The following is a 23,277-nucleotide window of genomic DNA, read 5'->3' as shown; positions in this document are numbered from 1 at the left end:
CGCGCGACACACCATCCCACGATGGTGAACAAATGTGCCAAATGATTTCAAAATCCCACAATGAACAACAAAGTTATGGCCCGAACAAGCATTTTACTTTTGAACTCAAAGTGTGACCTTGACCTTGGAGATATCGACAAAATTCTTTCGTGCGACACACCATCCCATGATTGTGAACCAATGTACCAAGTCATTTTAAAATCTAACGTTAAATGACATAGTTATGGTCCGGACAAACTTTCGGTTTAAAATGCACTGTGACCCTGTGACCTAGTTTTTGACCCGGCATGACCCATATTTAAACTTGACCTTAACATCATCTAGATACAACTTCTGACCAAGTTTGGTGAAGATCGGATGAAATTTTTGGGACAGACAGACCGACAAAGTGACTCCTATATAGCCCCCATTACCAGTAATGGGGGTATAATAACTTGACATGACTAGACGATGTGTTTTGAATAACTATTATTCTTCTGTGAATTGCCAAGCTTGCAGTTTAAGGTAAAAGGCCATGAAGTATAATTTGGGTCTCTATATTATTTCTGCTCATTATTTCCCTCGACAAGAGGATAGTTAGAACAATTTGTTTGCTTCAAATTAAAAGTTTTCTTAGGTATGTAAGTATAATTGAAAGTTAAGTTTTAAGTACAATTACAGGTTCGACGTAAGATTATAACAAGAAATGTAAACATAATACATAATAGTTTGTAATTATAACATTCACATTATATTCTTGGCATCTAAATACACATGGAAGAGATATTTTTAACGTTCACAATTAACCAAATTAAACGAACACTGTTTTGAGATTTAGCATGGTTTATGCATTCAACACACTTATGATACATTCATTGATATTATGTTTTTTATTTGTACACTAATGTAATGGGAAATACAACATGTGCATTACTGGTACACATATCTGTATGGCATGCTATATTACTGGCACACATATCTGTATGGCATGCTACATGTATATTACTGGCACACATATCTGTATGGCATGCTATATTACTGGCACACATATCTGTATGGCATGCTATATTACTGGCACACATATCTGTATGGCATGCTATATTACTGGCACACATATCTGTATGTCATACTATATTACTGGCACACATATCTGTATGGCATGCTGTATTTGTGCCTTCAGTGCATACATTGATTAACATGTTCTTATTTATGGTTCAATTGGTCGGAGATGTTAACCCATTTATGACTAGTGGACTCTCCCATCCTTCTAAATTGGATCAATTTATTTCCTAAATTAGGGATGTCTAGTATATGTATTTCTATATTTAGAATATTTCTTAAAGAAATACCTTTAAGCAAACAGCGCAGACCCAGATGAGACGCCGCATCATGCGGCGTCTCATCTGGGTCTACGCTGTTTGCCAAGGCCTTTTTTCTAGACACTAGGCATAAATAAGTTAAATGTAAATCATCATATCCATGCAAAACAAATCACAAAAAGTATTGTTTACAGACATTAAAAACCAGTACAGCCACATAGAGATTCATCTTGTTTATTTAAAGCTTTTACACATGTGTAGTCACTACAAATTGAAAGTAGAAACAGTATGTCCTTATATACCATTTCACAACATTTGACTTTTCCCATGTTTACTGGTAATACAAACACCTCAAAAATAACCACAATGAATAGCAATCAGGACGTACAATGACTGTCAGTGCAGTCTCACATGGAAACAAAAATACTAACAAAAACAACATTAGTTTATTAGGCTTTAATATTGTCACATTCGATTGGAATATATCTTTTTGTATTAAAAACCAACTCAGTGCACTGTCAAAAATTAAAATGTTCTAACCAATATGTACAAGTACAAGATAGTAATGACTTCTTTTAAATATTTAACAGAATAAAATCACATATGTATGTGATATTAAGTGTAAATGGAATCCAAATAAGTCATGAACTGACATGAAATTGTCTGGACTAAAGAATAATTGAAACGATGACAAAATGAATAATCACCAGAAACAACAAAACAAGCAAACCCAAAATTACGAAATAACCTTAATGTGATGATGTGGCTTTAATTTTGATTTTTCATCACATTTAATCCTTTACCCCTTAGATACGTATTTTGATGCATTTGTGGTCCCTTAGAAAGTCAAATTATTTAAAGACCTTTTTTTACTAGATTCAAGCTTTTAACGCTTCATTTCCAATCCTTAAATACTGATGACCAGCAAACAGCATAAAACCTGAACAGACTGCGAGTTACTCCCAGGCTGATCTGGTTTTATGCTGTTTGCATATAGCTATTTTTACCTTGCTTCTTTGTGGGAAAGGCTTAAAAAACATATCCATGTGTTCTCAAGACTAAATCTCATTTAATGAAAGCCTATTACTCATTCAAATACTAGTCAATGAAGTCAATAAAATGGACATGCGCTTGTATACAATAACACCCAATTAAAAGTTCAACACACTTTCTTATCATTCAACCTCAAGATTTACCATGCATTCTATGACTTCATTTAATAACTGCAGGTAAACTATTTCTCGACCATAGATGCCCATTCATTTTCATGGAGTCCAGTTTCTACAGTCACACTATGCTATGAAGTCCAGTGGTCGATTGAAGCCACCCTTTCTGTTCATGTACTGTCTGAAATTTATTATTAATGATATGTTAATTTTTAAATGCATAATTATTTCAGAGCACTTCATTCCATATTCAAAATGAATCAAACATTGACTGACTTAATTACACACTGAACTTCAATATAAGATTTCAGGCATGATCATGTTTTGCAGACAGGCAGACGGACTGAAGGACAGACAGCAAATCGACTGTCCCCTCCAGGCTAGGGGAGTTAAAAATTTCATTCTATCATAGTCAGACATAAATCAGTCAATTAAATGTTCTTTAGTAATGCCCCTTCGCACGGACTCAATGCCCATGCAAGAATGATCTCTGTAAGTAAGTTAAAAGGTACTATGTTTAACCCTTTACCACATTGATATGTATTTTTACACATTTGCAGTCCCTTAGAAATTTAAATTTAATTAAAGACCTTTCTTGCTAAATTCAAGTTTTGAAGACTTCATTTCCAACCTTAGATACTGATGAGCAGTAAAAAACATGTAACCTGAATAGACTGTGAGTTACTCGAAGGCTGTTCTGGTTTTATGCTGTTTGCATCTAACCATTTTCACTTTTTTTCTGAGTGGGTAATGTTTAAAGCAAATGAACAACACTATTACCAGCTACTTACCTAGAAATGCATACTTTTGAATATGATAATGTTATGATAACAATATTTATAGGATTGAATTTTATCTTTTAAATACCTGTAATCTGAAATACAGTTTTTTCATAAACACGAATTGCACACCTGCAGTGCTTTATCTTTAAATGGCAAATAGGCGGCGAGCATAACTGGAGAAGGAAAAAAATTATTGTGCAATTACACTTCATGTTCATGATATATTTTTAATTTAAATGTAATCGCTTGAGAAATATTACAAGAATTTGTTCTTCAAACTTGTAATGCTGCTTGACCAATCATTTAACAACCTACATATTAACTCCAATATACTCTCCTCCAACTTTGTAAGCAGAGCAATTAAAATTTTGGACCAATATACAAACCTGTATCTTCGTTTCTTGGAAATATTGGCAGAATAATGATCATTTCCAACAACCTGCTTATTCTGAAAGTACAAACATATTGCCATTCATTATCATATCAAGAAGTATAACATGTTTTTAACTGTAAAGAATCAATCAAATGAAATTGTATGAACAATAAATATTATTATAAAATATGTTAGTATAAATATAACTGATGGTCAGCCAATTAATGTGACTCAATGAACTTTAGACACTTCTGTTTAATAGTTATCTTTGTACTCTGATTAATTGGGTACACCATGGAGAACTGATTAAAGTCAGTCTTGCCTAGTCCATCTGCGGCCCTTATACATGTATCTGACCAACAATTGCTTCATGCAGTCTTGCCTATTACATCCGCCACCTACAATCACCCCAACCATCGCTTCATTCAGCCTTGCCTAGTCCATCCCCCACCCTTATATCATCCGAACCATTGCTTAATTTAGCCTTGCCTATTACATCCCCCACCTAATACCACCCCAACCATTGCTTCATTCAGCCTTGCCTAGTCCATTCCACACCTAATATCACCCCTTCATTTAGCCTTGCCTAGTCCATCCCTCGCCCTATCGCTTCATTCAGCCTTGCCTAGTCCACCCCCCCCCACGGCACCCTTATATCATCTCATCCATTTCTTAATTCAGCCTTGCCTATTCCATACCCCACCTAATACCACCCCAACTATTGCTTCATTCAGCCTTGCCTAGTCCATTCCACACCTAATATCACCCCTTCATTCAGTCTTGCCAAGTCAATTCCACACCTAATATCACCCATTCATTCAGCCTTGCCTAGTCCATTCCACACATAATATCACCCCTTCATTCAGTCTTGCCTAGTCCATTCCACACCTTATATCACCCCTTCATTCAGTCTTGCCTAGTCCATTCCACACCTAATATCACCCCTTCATTCAGTCTCTCCAAGTCCATTCCACACATAATATCACCCCTTCATTCAGCCTTGCCTATTACATCCCCCACCTAATACCACCCCAACCATTGCTTCATTCAGCCTTGCCTTGTCCATTCCACACCTAATATCACCCCTTCATTCAGTCTTGCCTAGTCCATTCCACACCTAATATCACCCCTTCATTCAGTCTTGCCTAGTCCATTCCACACCTAATATCACCCCTTCATTCAGTCTTGCCTAGTCCATTCCAAACCTAATATCAACCCTTCATTCAGTCTTGCCTAGTCCATTCCACGCTGCATCACTTCATTCAGCCTGGCCTTATCCATTTCCCGCAATATGGATTCATTCAGCCTTGCCTAGTCCATCCCCGCCCTATCCCTTCCTTCAGCCTCGCCTAGTCCATTCCACTCCCTATTGCTTCATTCAGCCTTGCCTGGTCCATTTCCAGCAATATGGCTCCATAAGCCTTGCCCAGTCCATCCCCCCGCACTATTTCTTCATTCAGCATTGCCTAGTCCATCCTCAGCCCTATCACTTCATTCAGCCTTGCCCATTCCATCCCCCTACAAATTGCTTTATTCAGCTTTGCCTAGCCCATCCCCCGCCCTATATCATCCTAACCATTGCTCCATTCGGCCTTACCTAGCTCATCCCCCATCCTATTGCTTCATTCAGACTTGCCTAGCTCATCACCCATCTTATTGCTTCATTCAGTCTTACCCATTCCATTCCCCACCCAATTGCTTCATTCAGCCTTGCCTAGCCCATCCCCCGCCCTCTATCATCCCAACGATTGCTTCATTCACCCTGCTTAGCTTATTCCCCATCCTATTGCTTCATTCAGCCTTGCCTAGCCCTTCCCCCATTATATTGCTTCCTTCAGCCTTGCCTAGCCCATCTCTCGCCCTATATCATCCCAACCATTGCTTTACTCAGCCTTGCCTAGCCCATACCCTACCCTATCACTTACTTCAGCCTTGCCTAGTCGATCCCCCGCTCTATCGCTTTATTCAACCTTGCCTAGTCCATCCCGGCCCTATCGCTTCATTCAGCCTTGCCTAGTCCATCCCCCACCCTATCGTTTCATACATCCTTGCCTAGTCCATCCCCCGCCCTATCGCTTCATTCAGCATTGCCAAGCCCTTCCCCCACCCTATCGCTTCATTCAGCCTTGCCTAGTCCATCCCCCCCACCCTATTGCTTCATTCAGCCTTGCCTAGTCTACCTCCACCCTATTGCTTCATTCAGCCTTGCCTAGCCAATCCCACGCCCTATCGCTTCATTCAGCCTTGCCTAGTCCATCCCCCCCTATTGCTGCATTCAGCCTTACCTAGTCCATCCCCCGCCCTATCACTTCATACAGCCTTGCCTAGTCCATCCCCCGCCCTATCGCTTCATTCAGCATTGCCAAGCCCTTCCCCCACCCTATCGCTTCATTCAGCCTTGCCTAGTCCATCCCCCACCCTATCAATTCATTCAGCCTTGCCTAGTCCATCCCCCATCCTATTGCTTCATTCAGCCTTGCCTAGCCCATCCCCTGCCCTATTGCTTCATTCAGCCTGGCCTAGTCCATCACCCACCCTATTGCTTCATTCAGACTTGCCTAGTCCATCCTCAGCCCTATCGCTTCATTCAGCCTTGCCTAGTCCATCCTCTGCCCTATTGCTTCATTTAGCCTTGCCTAGCCCATCCCCCACCCTATCGCTTCATTCAGCCTTGCCTAGTCCATCCCCCGCCCTATTGCTTCATTCAGACTTGCCTTGTCCATCCCCCACCCTATCAATTCATTCAGCCTTGCCTAGCCCATCCCCCGCCCTATCGCTTCATTCAGCCTTGCCTAGTCCATCCCCCACCCTATCGCTTCATTCAGCCTTGCCTAGTCCATCCCCCGCCCTATTGCTTCATTCAGACTTGCCTTGTCCATCCTCAGCCCTATCGCTTCATTCAGCCTTGCCTAGTCCATCCTCTGCCCTATTGCTTCATTTAGCCTTGCCTAGCCCATTCCCTGCCCTATTGCTTCATTCAGTCTTGCCTAGTCAAACTCCACCCAATTGCTTCATTCAGCCTTGCCTTGCCCATCCCCAGGGCTTTATCATCTAAACCATTGCTTCATTCAGCCTAACTTAGCCCATCCCCCGCCCTATTGCTTCATTCAACCATTCCTAGTCCATCCTCCGCCCTATTGCTTCATTCAGCCTTGCCTAGCCCATCCTTTGCCTTATATCACCCCAAATATGGCTTCATTCAGCCTTGCCTAGTCAATCCCCAGTCCTTATATCACCCCAACCATTGCTTCATTCAGCCATGCTTAGTCCATCCTACTCCCTTATATCACCCCAGCAACTGCTTTATTCAGCCTTGCCTAGATCATCCCCACCATATCCCTTCATTCAGCTTTGCCTAGTCCATTGTCCACCCTAATTCTTCATTCAGCCTTGCCTACATGTAGTACATCCCAGGCCCTATGGCTTCATTCAGCCTTGCCTAGTCTAGTCTAACCCCCACCCAATTTCTGTATTCAGCCTTGCCTAGTCCAACTGCCGCCCCTACCTTGGTGGTGTCAAAGCCAGCAAAGCCCATGACCTTCATCATCTCCTGCTCATCTTCTGGCATGGCTTGCAGCTCCTCCTCTACAACACACATAATTACCTTGGCAACTGGGCATTCAAAATCTAAGGCAATGGTGGTCTAGTAAAACATCATAGTCAATAATCTTAAAATTTTAAACTTTTTCTATATAAATTTCACGATAATTTTGACACTTGATGTCCAAAAGAAGGCCTATGCAAAGGTAATAATAAGGTCAAAGTGACGTAATTATGTTGATAGCGTTCAACAAGACGACATGTAAGTATCAACGCCTTTAAGGAAGCATTATTGATGTAATACTTAAGTTGTCATATTGTCTTAACCTCATGTGGATGGGCAAACAAACTGCTAATCACTATTTACAAGGAGCATAAAAAAGTTAGAAAAAGATTGATTTGACATATTTTCTACGTAAACATCTTTTATTTTTACTTTGAAAACATAATCTTAATGCCTTTGTGTATCCCAAATACATTTATAAATCAGACTTAATAAAAACGATTTGAAATAATCATTAAATATTTATTTCACCTTGAAAACAAACAAATGTTGATATTAAAGATTTGCACAAAAATAAGGACCCACAAAAATAAAAAATAATCCCCGTGGCGTAGTGGATATGGTCTCCGCCTAGCTATCGGGAGGTCACGGGTTCGATCCCTTATGTGGGAGCTTTCTTAAGATCTCCCCCAAAGACACCCAGTACTGGTTTTATTAACAGGAAACAGACTTGAGTGTTTCAAATAAGCCATAGGCTTTTGATGCAATTGAACTAAAAATAAATAGGTTTGAAGTAACAATAAAAATTCCTTGAATGCAAACTTTGTTACATATTGACTACAGAGGAAATCATAACATCTGATCTTTAATTGACTAAATTTTTCATGTTAGAACTAAGACTGAGTCTAAGACTGTTCATATTAAAGGAAGCAGTACTAAGCACGCTATACCAACCTGTGACAGTTTTATTGACAGGTACAAATGTTAACTCCTCCACCATCTCCTCCTCTTCCTCCTGTCTCCTTCCTCCTCCTCCTCCTCCACCACCTCGAGAGTGATGCTCCCGACTCTGGTCTCGACTGTGACGCCTAAAACAGCCCATGCATTCTAAGAACATGTGACACAGCACTGCTGCAGCTGGGAGCACTTTCCCCACCCCCACCACCATCATCGTTAACAATGGAGTAATGTTTTCCCATTTAACACTTGCTGTATTGCTCATGGAAACAGGGCCTGCTCTGCCATTCGCCAAATTAGCAAATGGCTACAAATAACAAAATTGGCTCAATAAATTTCCATTTGGCTAAAACTTGTTTTTCATAAAACCCCATCAAACTGATAAATGTGAAGAAGTACAATGCAAATTGGGTAAGTAGAAACTAAGTTATGTCTATAGCTGGGCTAGAGGGAATTTCATCTGTTAAATTTGCTAGCATTATGATTGTGAATAAAGAATTTAAACAATGAAGATCTGTTAAATTTGCTAGCATTATTATTGTGAATAAAGAATTTAAACAATGAAGATCTGTTAAATTTGCTAGCATTAATATTGTGAATAAAGAATTTAAACAATGAAGATCTGTTAAATTTGCTAGCAGTATTACTGTGAATACAGAATTTTAACAAAGACGATCTGTAAAATTTGCAAGCATTATGAATTTAAACAATGAATATCTTTTAAATTTGCAAGCATTATGATTGCGAATAAAGAATTTAAACAATGAAGATCTGTTAAATTTGCTAGCATTATTATTGGGAAAAAAGAATTGAAACCATGAAGATCTGTAAAAGCTGGCATTATTATTGTGAATAAAGAATTTAAACAATGAAGATTTGTTAAATTTGCTAGCAGTATTACTGTGAATACAGAATTTTAACAAAGACGATCTGTAAAATTTCCTAGCATTATGAATTTAAACAATGAAGATCTTTTACATTTGCGAGCATTATGATTGCGAATAAAGAATTTAAACCATGAAGGTCTGTTAAATTTGCTAGCATTATGATAGTGATTAAAGAATTTAAACAATGAGGATTTTTTTAATTTGCTAGCGTAATTGTTGTGAAAAAAGAAATTAAACAATGAAGGTGAAGACAAGGGGCATTATTGTCTGCTAATTTTGGTATGTCATTGCCATATTTGTTTAAGTTCCTTTTCATCCCGAAGTAGTCAACAAAACTTCACCCAATTTTTTTGTAACTGAAATAAACTTTATCAACAAGTTGGTGTTAGCTTGGGTTTAAGAAGTTTAAATTTTAGTGTTGCAACTTAAAAGGACTTGGCCACAGATTGTAAAAAAAATAACTTTTTGTAACAGGCTCAACAAAATAAAATAAAAAACACCGTTCCGAACATCAGGGATTCGAATAACACCAATGACACACACACATACTGAAAATACATTATTTAAATGAATAATCATCATTTAAAATTGATAATATTATCAAGGGTTACAAATGCAAAAATTATTGAATTATTTGAATGTGTCAGTTGTTTTTGTTAAAGTTTGGGTTCAACATCTTGATTACTAATATACATTATTAAACATTTCAAATGGCTGATGGTTAATGCTATTGTCTTTCAATCTTTAGAAGACTTGTTCTAGTCCAGCTAGAGTCTTTCTCTTCTTTTTATTTCCTTTCTTTAATTATATTGCTCTTATTGTAATGAAGCCTAACTGTTCTGTTGTTAAAATCTAGCAATTAAAGGACATGTACTTATAACAAAATGCCCCCGAGTTCTTGTGATTCATATAAATAAAGATTTGATTCAATTACCAACAAACGTAAAACAAAGCATAAGCAAATACCATTTATACAATAAAAAAGCAATTAAGGGTGCCTAATCAATATATTTTTGCATTCATAACAGCCAAAAACAGTGTTATTTATAACACTGTACCTTACCTTTCATCTTTTTCATGCTTTCTCTCCCTTGATCTTCTGCGACCTTTGTCTCTGGACCTTGACCTACTTCTTTTATGACCTTCAATAAAAATTGTAATTGAAAAGTGTTTTTTTTTTAATACTTAACCTTACTGCTAAAATTTATACAGCTGATGATTGACCATGTACTTACAGAAGAAAACCTTGGTACTGAAAATTATATATTATATTATATCAACTTACGTCTGTGTCGATCACGTGACCTGGATCTTTCACGATCTCTGGATCGTTTTCTTTCTGAAATGCAATAAATATATTTAAGACCTTGCATAATTGTTGTAATAAATAATTATTAAAAATCCACATAAGCATACATGACTGCAGGTAAGGTATTATGTTAAAAGAGACTGTACCTTCTAACCTATTTTTAATGTTTATGACTATCAGGTTTATAGTCTTAAAGAATCAGAATGGAGCTTCATATAGGATTGGGCTTAAAACTAAGCATTTAGTAGCTCCATAAAAGGTGGGCTGGGTTTTTCAATTCAACTGGTGGACTTCTTATGGTTTAATACTAGTTCAAATTAAAAATACCGCATATTAAAGCATACATGTAGCTGAAAGTTACAGTGTAGGAGGAATCATTGGTATGTATTCTACACGACTTGTTTGACACCCCTATGTTTTGTCGTTTTGGGGTTCAGTTATCTAGTAGTTCCATAAACACCTGCAATAACATCCAATATGCTCCTGTTTACCTTGTATCCAGACGTTACACCGGAAAGGGAGATTGCTCAAATTGCAATAGGCATTTGGCAAACTACACTTAAAAATTATTAAAAAGGGCTTTTTCTAGCCATTTTAGGAAAAGGAGTCTGGTAAAATTCAGATTTTTTAAAGCGATAAAATGGCATTGGGAAATGTACCATATCGGGATTTTTTTCAGAAACAAAAATTGACAAATCAGGCCTTTTCCTGGCCATTTTGAAAAAAATCATATAAATTATAGTTACAATGTATATACTTTGTAAGGAGTTTATATAATAAAATTCAGATGTAATAATCATAAAGCACTTCTTTCTAAAAAAAAATATATATTTTTTTTTAATTGGGAATTTATAATTTTATTTTTAAATTTTGTTTCGGGGATTGGGTCTGTTTGCTTTGGAATCGGGTCTGATAAACAGCCATTTTTACATAGCAGAAAAAACCCTGTTAAATCAATTAATATAATAAACATCTGAGCAGAACAAGGGTATTCCCACAGACGCGATGTAAACGAAAAGATTAATACACAGATACAACTGTACATGAACGCTACAGTACAGGCACTGTGTACTTAAACAAAAACGCTTGTCCTCGGTGTTCATTTTTCCTGATGGGTGACATTTTGCAGGGGAAGGGACACGCTTCTGACCGCGGTGTTTGGCGAACACCCGAAATTGCCGTGATTGCGCGCTATCGGTAATGGGAACACCCGTGATCACCGCGATGACTTTCATCTGAAGTGTCTAGAACCCGTGTTTATTATCCCTAAATGTTAAATAAGCACGTGCACTATTAATTATTATGTTGGTCTATACAAAAGGCCTGTAGAAAACCGCCGACTGCGTCTGTTTTTTATTTCCCAATCAAGCACCCAAAATCCAATATCCTATTTATTACGAACCACAAACTTTAGATAAGCACATGTCGTCTGTCAAAACAATGATTGTACATGTCAGTAAACATATCGAAGTAATTCTCATATTTGATCTCGGAAACGGGACTCGCTTTAAACATTTACAATTACGATATTTATTTTCATAAGATTTGCTGAAAACAAATGAGAACAAAACAAACGTACATGGACAACACAAAATATAAATAATTGACAAATTAAATAAACAAGAGCTGTCAGAGGACAGGGCTTGACTATTCAAGTGCTCGACAGTATAAAGTAAGCCATCATGGGGAAATTGTTCATATTCAATAATTTATAAGTCGATTTTTCAAAAATAAAAAAGTTCGACGATCTTTCAAAAATAAAAAAGGAAAAAAAAAATTGTTGGGGGGTAGTGGGGGTAGGTGGGGTAAGAGGTGGGGTATAATGTGGGGTGTGGTAATTTATTAGATGATGTTTAAAAAAAATGTAGGGGGGAAGGGGGGTAGGGGGGTATAATGTGGGGTGGGGTCATTTATTAGATGATGTTTTAAAAAAAAATTGGGGGGGAGGTTTGGGGGGGGGGGAATTCTGGGTAGGGGCGTGGTGTATTGTTTGGGTGGAATCAATCCATTGTGGTATTCAGGGAAGTGTTGTTTTGTCAAAGTAATAATTTAATGTGATCATAAATAAAGAAGTTATGGCAATTTAATGTTCAATTATCTAAGTGTAAAAGGGGCAATAATTATGTCAAAATGCGTGATACAGTAGTCTGCTCTTGTTTATAGGTTGGGGTCATGTTGGTAAACAAGTATGCAAAATATAAAAGCAATATGTCAAAGGATATAGGAAATATTTGGGGAAGTACGCAAACTTTAACATAGATTTATCAATAATATGCATATTCTAAGTATAAAAGGGGCAATTATTCTGTCAAAATGCTTGATACAGTTGACTGCTCTTCTTTATAGGTTGGGGTCATGATGGTTAACAAGTATGCAAAATATGAAAGCAATATGTCAAGGGACATTGAAAATATTCAGGGTAGTACGCAAACTTTAACATTTGCTGCATATTCTAAGTGGAAAAGGGGCCATAATTATATAAAATGCTTGATAGAGCTGTCTGCTCTTGTTTATAGGTTGGGGTCATGTTGGTAAACAAGTATGCAAAATATGAAAGCAATATGTCAAGGGACAATGAAAATATTTGGGGTAGTATGAAAACTTTAACATTTGCACGCCAACGCTAACGGAAACGCCGACGCCTAGTGATTAGGATAGCTCCACTATATATATTTCATATATAATAGTCGAGCTAAAAAACGTTGGTTTATTTACAAAAAATCGCTTTAACTTTCTCCCGATTTCCAGAAAATGACTTATACATGTTGAATGAAATCTAAATATAGATGACGCTGTTCATTGGTCATTGAAAAAGAATATTCATGAACTGTACACAGCACTTTGTGTGCAATCAGATACAGTACAATATAATTGTTGCATTATTGAACGAACAAAAAGTTGATAATGACACGGCATTTTTGCCTTTTATTTTATTCAGAGGAAATGTCAATTCCAAATCATTTGCGAGATACCCAGATACTTAAATGGAAATTCACTACGAAACTTTTACAATGTTGTCTGCTCTTCGCAGTTTTTGTGTTTATAAATAAATTCACCCACGCCTATTTTCACGCGCTTTTTGTCAAGACAAAAACTGGACACGAAAATATCATGGGCATAATTATACATGTATTTATTTGTGGCTACAATTTGTAACAGAACATGAACTGTACACGATGCGCGCACACCACATTAAGTGATTTACGCATGCTGGAATACCCTTGTCCCGATTGGACGCTTATTTCATCAAATATTAAAATAGAAACATATGCTGAAATTCATTTGATAAATGTACTTTACTTTTGTCGTCAATATTAACACTTTTAAATGAAAGGGCTCAATACAATACGTTTGTGTTCAATTATTTTATTTTTAGCTAACAAGATAAACATCGTGGTAGATTTTATGGGTCCGCGGTGATTCGAGGTGTTTGCTTTATGGCAAACGGCCCCTGCGACATCTGATCTGAACACCCATCCCGGGGTTCATATTGGTAAGCGAACACAGTGAGGTGAACACTGCGGCAAGTGGTGTTTGTTCAAGTACACGGTGCCAGTACTGTACATAACACAAAATGTTTATTTCTGAGTGATTTTCATGCTACATAGTCTGTTGAAATTTTTTAAAAAAGATATTAAACTACTCTATAATGACGGTTTTAGGGCTATTGATGCAAATCTTGAATAAGGAAGAGTCAATCAGAAGCTGTAGCTCAAGAAAAATCATTAAAAAATCATTATTTACAAAAAAAAGTTTTTAACAGCAGTCTGCAAAACTCACTTTTTTGTCTTCATAGCCAATGTGGCTATGAAACTTCAAAAATGACATAGCCAGAGAAAAATTTTCATAGCCAGAAAAAAATGAATTAATTTACAATGACTTTATCATGAAAGGACGAACACAGTCGCTATATATAGATTGCATTTGGGGGGTAACCGTAAGATTGTAAACAAATCAGTATTCCAGGTTTCAAACTTTTATTCTGTCGTAGCTTTTAGTTTCAGTTTAAAAATTATTGGCTTTAGCAGTACAATAAAAGTGTAATTTTGAGCAGCAAGTAGTTACAAATGTACCAGTAAAAATACAAAACCGGGTATCGATCTTAATCATATGAATGATAAACACCAGGGCTCATGAGTTCAAGTGTTTTGATTTAATTGATCACTATATTTTGAAAAATATTTTTTATTTGTATGCATTTACTTACATAATACACTAAGAGGGATATAAAATAAAGTTGTCTACGTATGGATACATTTGCCTTTGCACGGGTGAGTTAGTTTACGTGTGTATGGTTATGAATTCAAAATAAATTGCCCATCGACTGGGGAATTATTTTTTAAGAGTTTTATAACACCCTAGAGTAAATCGTATTCATATTTACTGTTGGGAATGCGTTGCGCGTGTTAACTTTTTGTGCGTAAATACATGTCCATAACGACCTCATTCCATCGCTTAGGTAAACTAATGCATATGTATATACACTGCGCGCGTTCTCATTGGCTACTATCGATGTTAATGTACTGCTTAGGCGGTGTACTAATTGCTCTTCCAGAACAGAAAACTATCAAAACTGTCGGCAAAATGACACTCGCGTGCATCTTTTGATCTAAGCCTTAATTGTTTGAAGTGAATGTCCATGTACACTACGCGACCCTTGATTTTTGCCGCGATTCTCGCATCACTGCAATCGATGCAACATGACAAATCGCGGTGATTTCGAGCGACAAGAAAATTTTGGTGATGTCTCGGCGACCCCCGGTGACTGTCGCGCGATGAATCTTGCTGTTACGCAATCAGCGCGAATCACGGCAAATCACCGAGAACTGACGTGGCTCACCCTTTTAAGCGAGTGATGTTGAGGGTTACACTATCATGTACATGTAACATATATCAGGGATCATATTTTTTTCAGTTTTGTCGGTCCTAGACCGATTGGGGTCATGAAAGACCGATTGAAAATCCCAAACAGTCGGTCCTATTCTGTTTGCTAAAATTCGCATGTCATGAAATCGATTACACAGTGAACATGCTAACACACTCTATTTAAATTCTTATCTCGATTAGGTGTGATATACCATTCGCTGCAGTCTCTAAACCGGTCAGGACCAGTTTATTGCATGTCAGCCGACTAGTATGACCCCAAGCAGCGAAGATTCGCGCGGTTGTGTATTAGTCATGCGTGAATAACCCGTGTCAATATCAATCGATAATTTCAATGGCTTATACATAGCACACTAATTAATCGGTCCGTAATGTGTACTCGTCCACGATAAATTCGTTGACAGTTACCTCGGAGATGGAAATCTTGATGTTATTGTCGTGGAAATTGTGCATTTCATGCATGAAACAGTAAACTTTCATATAAACAAAGAAGAAAATCGGATATTCTGCAATAATTGTGGGCGGACCTTATACACTGAAAGCACGCGCTGTAACTTAACAAAACATGCCGATACATTTTCCACCAGCGTAATAATCCGGCAATAAATGAATGAAAGTCGCGGATCTGATCGACAGAACAGCCGAAAGTTATTTTATGGGCGGAACTTCACACAAGTACTCAAGAAAAATAATATACATTGTATAAAGCTTTAGTAAAAATCGTGTTAGAATCGAAATAATTCGTGTACTTTATTGTTTGTTGTTGAATAACCACGACCAGAAGTTTAGATGCGTGGTATTGAATCACACAGATTAATAATATTGACAACGATGAAAAAGAGTCAGATTAAACAGCACACGAAACACAGAGCGTATATTGACTCATCTAGAGTCCGTGCACGAAACAACAATGAAATAGCAAATGATAAAATCAATTGAGAAAACTCGTATTTACCGTTTAAAAAAATGCCTAAGGGAATTTAACTTGTACTTTTATTATACCACCTTCATGAATGGCAAAATCAATTGTATATATTTTAACGTAATTTGTCATGATTTCGGATATAAATTTTCGGACACATTTTCCCCAGTTAAATCCAGACCGATTGATGTTGCCGGAAAATATGATCCCTGACATATATGTATACACTTAATTATACATTGCAATAATAAAGCTTTTGTTGTTGTTGTATACAATGGGCGTATTAGCATAAATACTCCCGTTCCAACATGAACTTAATGTAATGTCGTAAGCTTTGAAAGCTCCAAATTAATATAACAGCGCAGAATGATCATGCAATAAATTATTGAACATAACATGTAAACATTATTTAACTAATTGCATTAGCAGAATGTTTATTAAAACTTACAAGCAATTATATTCCAGACCTGAATACACTACCACTGTTGAAATTCCATACTGTTGCCATATACATGTAGCACTGTGTAAATTGAAAGTTGCATAGTGTTTCGTCATTGGTCGGTTATGAATACCTTGTTTCTCTATACATGGTATTTGATTTAGACAAAACTAATAATTTGGTAATTTACGAGAAATATGATACGGATACGGCGTGTTTGATTTGAAATGACATAAAAGAAATATCAAATTGTTGGCGATATAATAGTTTTAAAAATACCAAAGAAACATTTAACCGAAATCAACAGAATTCAATGTTCTCTGCGCTACACAGTTTGTATAAAAAAATCAATACTTGCACGCTCGTATACCTTGACCTTGTACATTGCCGCATCATTTTCGCGCTCTTTTGTCGGGAAATATAAATGAGGACTATATTGGAAGCATTTGTAAACGTCGTGATAACATTAAAACATCGGAAGTGTGTTTGGGATTATAAATTATTATTCTCATTTGGGAATTTTACTGAACATTTATACTTATGGTATATTTGTTTTGAATTGAATATTAATTTGTTTCAACGCTTTTACGTGTCGAAAAAATGTTTTGATAATATTATGCATAAATAGAACAATTTCCAGGAGGAAAACGTTTTTTACATGAAGGCGTTTGACGCAATAAAACGTTTTTTTATAAGATCGTATTGCATTCAATCTAAATTTAAATATGCTCTTCCAATGAAAGCTGTGTCCTACATTATGCACTGTACTATTTACACTTCTGAAAAATGGCATAGTCATACATTTGTATGGTTGTGTTAATGAAATTCTCAAACATATTTACCGACATAAATGTTTAAGATTATTTTTTCGTACGTGATGTTGTAATAATGTTGGATTATTTGATAATTGTGAACATTAGAAAAGCGTTATGTATACAGTTATCGACACGATTCGGTTTATATGCATGATTTGGCGAATCATTGATGTCACCGATATCCACTGTGATCACGGCGAATCACCGCAAAATTGAGGGGAATCAGCCGGAAGATTATCTTGCTCTCGCGCGACGGCGGAGTGACGAATCACGTGAAATCGCGGTGATTTTCCACTTAAAAAGCAAAGTGTCTGCCTTGACTCCGCGAATTAGGCAACAATCACAGGTCGCGTAGTGTATGCTAGTTGACTGGAAAAGCTTTTACATCAGTCAATCATGATAATAAACCGATATATTTTAAAAGCGGCATTGGCGACTTTAAGACATGTGTAAATATTGAAGTGTTACACTGTTAAGGTTATTTAATAATTTCAAAGCTATTAATAACACACATTCAACCGTTTTACTTAATTCAAAAACAACAAAGGACAAAATTGTCACAAAACCAGGTTTTCATTGTGAAAAAAAAATCTGATAAAGGGAGAAAACTCAAACTGAACTTTTGAAATGAACAAACAAAATTAACCCCCTTTGTAAGTTTGTTTTAAAAAAAAATCTATTTTAAGTCGTGGCGACCTTGACATTGGAGCAGGGTCTCCCCAGGCCATTTAAGCGCCCCTTGCCGGGGCGCTTGAATATGAAATCAGAGTCCCCGGGGCGCTTGAAATTTTCCGATCAGTGTATTCTTCAGTAAAAGAAAGTGGAGATTGTCCAAAAAAATCAAGGTTTCCCTATCAGTGTATCAATATTCCCTGTTTTAAAAGAAACTCGGTACCTACTTTCACAAGTAATCGCCATAAACACCACATGGGGTAATGGATAATCCACTGATAAGAGAATAGCATGACGCGCGTATTGATTATTCTAGCCACATTACACGGTCATTTAAATGCTGACAAGGATGTATCTGGTAACTTTCCAGTCGTCAAACTGTGAAGTTCATCGTCCAATCGGTTACGTGAATGCTTATGAGGGCGGGGTTAACTATCGACCATTATTTTTGATTGACGTCGGGCATGAAGTAAGAGTTAATCGCAGCTTGATTAGCAAGAAGTTGTACCATTTGAGTAATATAAAACCGGTAATTAGTACAGTACAGAACATTAAAGACGGTTTCGGGCATCATCATCACACCTTTTTACTGTAAACAATTGTTACCTATGACTCATAATTAATACGAGAAATTAATTGCAAGTGGTCAACAATTAATTATTATAGCGAGTAAGTTGTGCGAATGACTCCCGGTTACAATTATGTGACAACAATTTATTTAATTCCAGTACATGTATATTTCAACATGTCCATTTATAGAACTGATTCACCTCGTTTTTCTGACATTTATTCGACACGTAATGCGCTTAAACAAATTTTCGTTGAATTAATTACGCACACTTGTAAATGTTTCGTCCGATTATCGATAGTTACAAGACTGATGATGGCAACCGGCCGTGATCCTCGTGGACAACGTGAATTTCATGCATAATTCCGTTAAAACAGTTATTCGACTCGTAAAGTGTTTAAACAAATTATCGTTGAATTTATAACGCAACGGTTAATATTTGTTGAAATCTCAAATGGAAATAAATAAATTTGTAATCCGAAACCCATTCCCGTAAGTCGATGTTAACGCGTTTTTAATCCGAAACACACTTCCGAATGTAAATGTTACCGCAACATTAAATATTTTTGCTTCAAATTAGCAGTGCAAATTTGTTTTGTGTCGAATCTTTTTCTCAATAAAAAAGAGCGCGAAAATTATGCAGCATGTACAACGTCGCGTCTATTGCATACAAATGGCGTGTATTGAGCGTTTTAACAAGCACACAACAGGTCAGGGGATTGACGCATATTCAGAGGCAATATTTCATCAAATCTATGAATAGTCACTTAAAAATGGCAAGGTTTGTGTTAAAGAAATAACTGAAAGCTTTTATCGTAAATATTTACCAGAAAGAGATTGATAAAAACGGAATAAACGGGATTATCGGGTAAGAAATAGAAACTTGAAAAATAGTAAGTATACAGTAATAGAGTCGGGTTGAAACGGATGTATTGGGGAATCGTTCGAGTCGGGATTTTACTATCTGTGCAGAAAAGTTTTAAAACAATTAAACAATATAAAAAAAATATATTTTTAAATGACTGGGGGATTTTTTTGAAGAGTCATAGCGCACCAAATGACGTCTTTTGACGCTGTTTTTCTTTGAGTTATAACGCACCACACAACGTGAATTGACACGTTAAATTTTTAAAAAATCAACGTCGGGAGGGCACACCCCTCCCGAACCCACCCCTGATCGGCCCCGGGGCGCCTGAAAAAAATCCTGGGAAAGGCACTGTGGAGATATTGACGTGATTCTTTCGTGCGACACACTGTCCCATGATGGAGAACAAATGTGCCAAATGATTTTAAAATCTCACAATGAATGACATAGTTATGGCCAGGACAAGCTCATTTATGGCCATTTTTGACCTTTGAACTCAAAGTGTGACCTTGACCTTGGAGATATCGACGTAATTATTTCGCGCGACACACCGTCCAATGATGGTGAACAAATGTGCCAAATGATTTTAAAATCTGACAATGAACGACATAGTTATGCCCCGGACAAGCTTGTTCCGCCCGCCCGCCAGCCAGCCAGCCCGCCCGCATTCGCCAATCTAATAACCAGTTTTTTCCTTCGGAAAACCTGGTAAAAAAATTTGCACCATTATTTCATTTATCGGCGTAGAATTCAAGTTCAGTTTACCAAAAGTATTACAAAATTTTTAATACCTGAGCCGGACTTTAAACTCTCAATTAAAGGGAGATCACTTATGATAGAAAACTAAGGGAAGTAACCAAGCGAGGGTCTCTGTAAGAATTTACACCTTAAATGCCTAAATTGATTATTTGTTTGTTTATTTTTCTGACTTTTTTTCATTGCAATTCAGGCGATCTGTATTCAATTTTTCTATTGCCAGAGCCGATATTTCATCGCATTGGCGATTAGGCGATAGGGGAATTTTGCAGACTGTAACAGTAACACGATTATTTTGATTGTGTGAGTAACCTGCTTCTCACATTTTTTGCTTGCTTGCTTGTCTTTGCTGTCCTACTTAGATTATTTATTTATCTGTCAGTTAACCCCTTGTTTATTTTCCTTGTAATAGTGTATATGAGTTTCTTGTGTGTTTAAAAAAAAAAAAAAAAAAAAAAAGATAAATAATAAACATGTATATATGTTTACATAGCCATATGTGCTATGTAGTTGTTTTTCATGTGCTTAAATATGCTTTTTTATACTCCCTTGTGTATGTGTATATATGTGCTATTTATTTGTTGTTCTATGTAGTTATTGTGCATGTGCTTGTATATGCTTTTAAACATGAAATGTTTGCTATACTTGTTTTAATATCTTAAATTTTAATATAGGTCTGCAATGCTTTGTTTGTAAAACTTAAAAGTGTATACCATATGTTTTAATTATGAACTATGCAAAAACATCCCTTTGTTGTATTTGTGTGTAACTTACAAAATATTATGCTTTTAATGAACATTTTTACTTAATGTTGTGTTTTATATGCTTAAAATATGTCCTTGTATTATATATGCTTATATAATATGCTTAATCTTTCTTTCTTTCAGCTCAATATACACTTGTTATATATATACAATTGTTTTGTTGGGAAATAGCTCATGAGCTAATGTTTATTGTTATTCACATCCGACGTTTTAAATAAATATTCTTGTATCTTGATGTCTGTAGAAGATTACCATTTGAAAAAAAGCAAAAAACGACCAAATGTTAAATAATTATGTTTATAATGATTCGTGCTTTATGTCATAGTTGCGATGTAAAATCTTTATGAAAATTACCCACGGCTCTTTCTCTAGCGGAAAGCGGAGCCCGAATTCGAAAAGCATATTGATACAAATAGTGCTGTCCGAAAACTATTTCAGTAAATAATAAAATGCAAACAATAAAGTGTTTATTAATATTTACCTCGTTTTGGAGATTTACTTCTGCTTCTGCTTCTTGGCATGATTTAATGAAGTTGAGACTTTGAGAATAACAGTGCTTTGCTCAAAACAAAAATAATATAAATTGTTTAACACCAGAATGTTTCGAAAAAACAAATGTATTGTAAAAGTTGCGATGTTTATGTGTAAAGCAAGGCAGTCTTCTTGATCTTGATCTTGATGTGTTTTGGTGAAACATTGAAAAACATTTACTCACCGCGCGTGCGTCAAGTAGCTGTGAAACATACTTAGTTTTCGAGCCCCCCCCCCCCCCCCTCTAATTTGGTTTATAAACACAGAAACACAATCATTTGTAGCTGTTTGATATTTGCGAATCAAGTCCGGAGGAATAGAGTTCTCCTCAGAATTTGTAATCAGTTGACTAATTTCAAATGATATTAGTGACGACTTCCATATAATATATGATGCTCATACATTAAGATAAATCAGATAGATTTAAATATATTGATAAGGTTTTGCTTCGGAAAGTCAGTTGCAAATTGATAACAAACAGTAAGATATCATCATATGATAAATGATGACGACAGACGACGCGGACAAGTTTTTACAAAACGTATATGTGGTGGCACGGTTGTTATTTTATTTACCGTAAATCGTAACCTCAACGGTGTTACTCGTAACTTAGTAACGCTCGATTGATCATTGTCGGCTCGGGTACTACTTAAATGTACCCTGGGTACTCTTAAGTATACGTAAATGTTCCCCGGGTACGGAAAATATATTAACAAGTACCCGGCTAATTGAGAATGGTAGACCGAGTTCTACTTAAATGTACCCCGAGCACTCTTAAGAATACTTAAATGTACCCAGGGTACGCAAAATATACTAACACGTACCCGATAATTAACGCTAAATTGGTCGTTGTCGGCTATTTATTCAAATTCATAATGTTCATAGTTATGTCAATATTTTGTAAAATGACCTCTATATTATCGAAACTCATACTCCAAAAAGGAAGTTGAGGCAGGTTTTGATAGAAAGGGGAATATTGTTACATATTCCTAAGCGCGTTTAAGACATCGGGCGGTAATAAAACGGTACAGTCTAAATTTACCGGGTACGTTTTAGTATGTTTTCCGTAACCGGGGTACATTCACGTATACTTAAGAGTATCCGGATTGCATTTAAGTAGTAACCGAGCCGACAATGACTAATCGAGCCTGAAGCTCTACTGATAAAGCTGATGGAAAGGCATAACTACAAATAATTTTTACTAAAATCGCATTTTTTTTTCAATTTTCCAATTTATTTTTAAATGGAGCGTTACAGTTAGATCATAGGGCAATAGTTTTAAACAGTATTTGAAAAAAGCACAATTTTCCTTTGTGTTTTCATCGATTAACATTTAATTTGGATCCCTACAAAGTCACGTTATCCTGCACCCTGATATCATATAGTCAATACTGGATGGTTTGATTTAAAGATTTCCGAATCTACACCGAAAGTACCCTTCATGGAAAAATGATTATAATTATAATGTACGTCGAGTAAAAAAAACTATGGAGGATCTGCATATAAAGTAATTCAATAACAGGGCCCACATTAAAACATACTTAATACTGTTCTAAATAGTATCAAAGGGCTTAGTTTTCGATAAAAAATATGTTTACAATTAACATCTAAAACAGTCATACCTTAGTGCTTGCACTCTTTCGGAGACTTAGCTTTAAATATATGTTTATGTATTTAACCCGAATAATGTAAAAAACGGAATTGCTATTGCTGGTTTGAGGTAAAAAGTTTAAGGGTTTTGTTCA

At 36.4% G+C, this 23,277-nt stretch overlaps 1 protein-coding gene across 1 annotated transcript; it reads right to left on the bottom strand.

Annotated features, from left to right (window-relative positions):
* Window positions 1-1,516: 1,516 nt before the first annotated feature.
* On the bottom strand, window positions 1,517-21,638 carry LOC127841839 (U4/U6.U5 small nuclear ribonucleoprotein 27 kDa protein-like). Its single transcript, XM_052370963.1, has 7 exons — window positions 21,483-21,638; window positions 10,293-10,346; window positions 10,071-10,149; window positions 8,118-8,251; window positions 7,125-7,204; window positions 3,633-3,694; window positions 1,517-2,645 (listed from the first exon to the last, which is right to left on the bottom strand). Exons 1-7 carry the CDS (start codon window positions 21,520-21,522, stop codon window positions 2,591-2,593), a joined length of 504 nt encoding a protein of 167 aa, XP_052226923.1. The 5' UTR covers window positions 21,523-21,638; the 3' UTR covers window positions 1,517-2,590.
* Window positions 21,639-23,277: the final 1,639 nt, after the last annotated feature.

The sequence above is a fragment of the Dreissena polymorpha genome, chromosome 8 (assembly GCF_020536995.1).
Source record: "Dreissena polymorpha isolate Duluth1 chromosome 8, UMN_Dpol_1.0, whole genome shotgun sequence".
Lineage (NCBI taxonomy): Eukaryota > Metazoa > Mollusca > Bivalvia > Myida > Dreissenidae > Dreissena > Dreissena polymorpha.
Note: the sequence above shows the minus strand (reverse complement) of the source record. Positions and strands in the feature narration are given on the sequence as shown.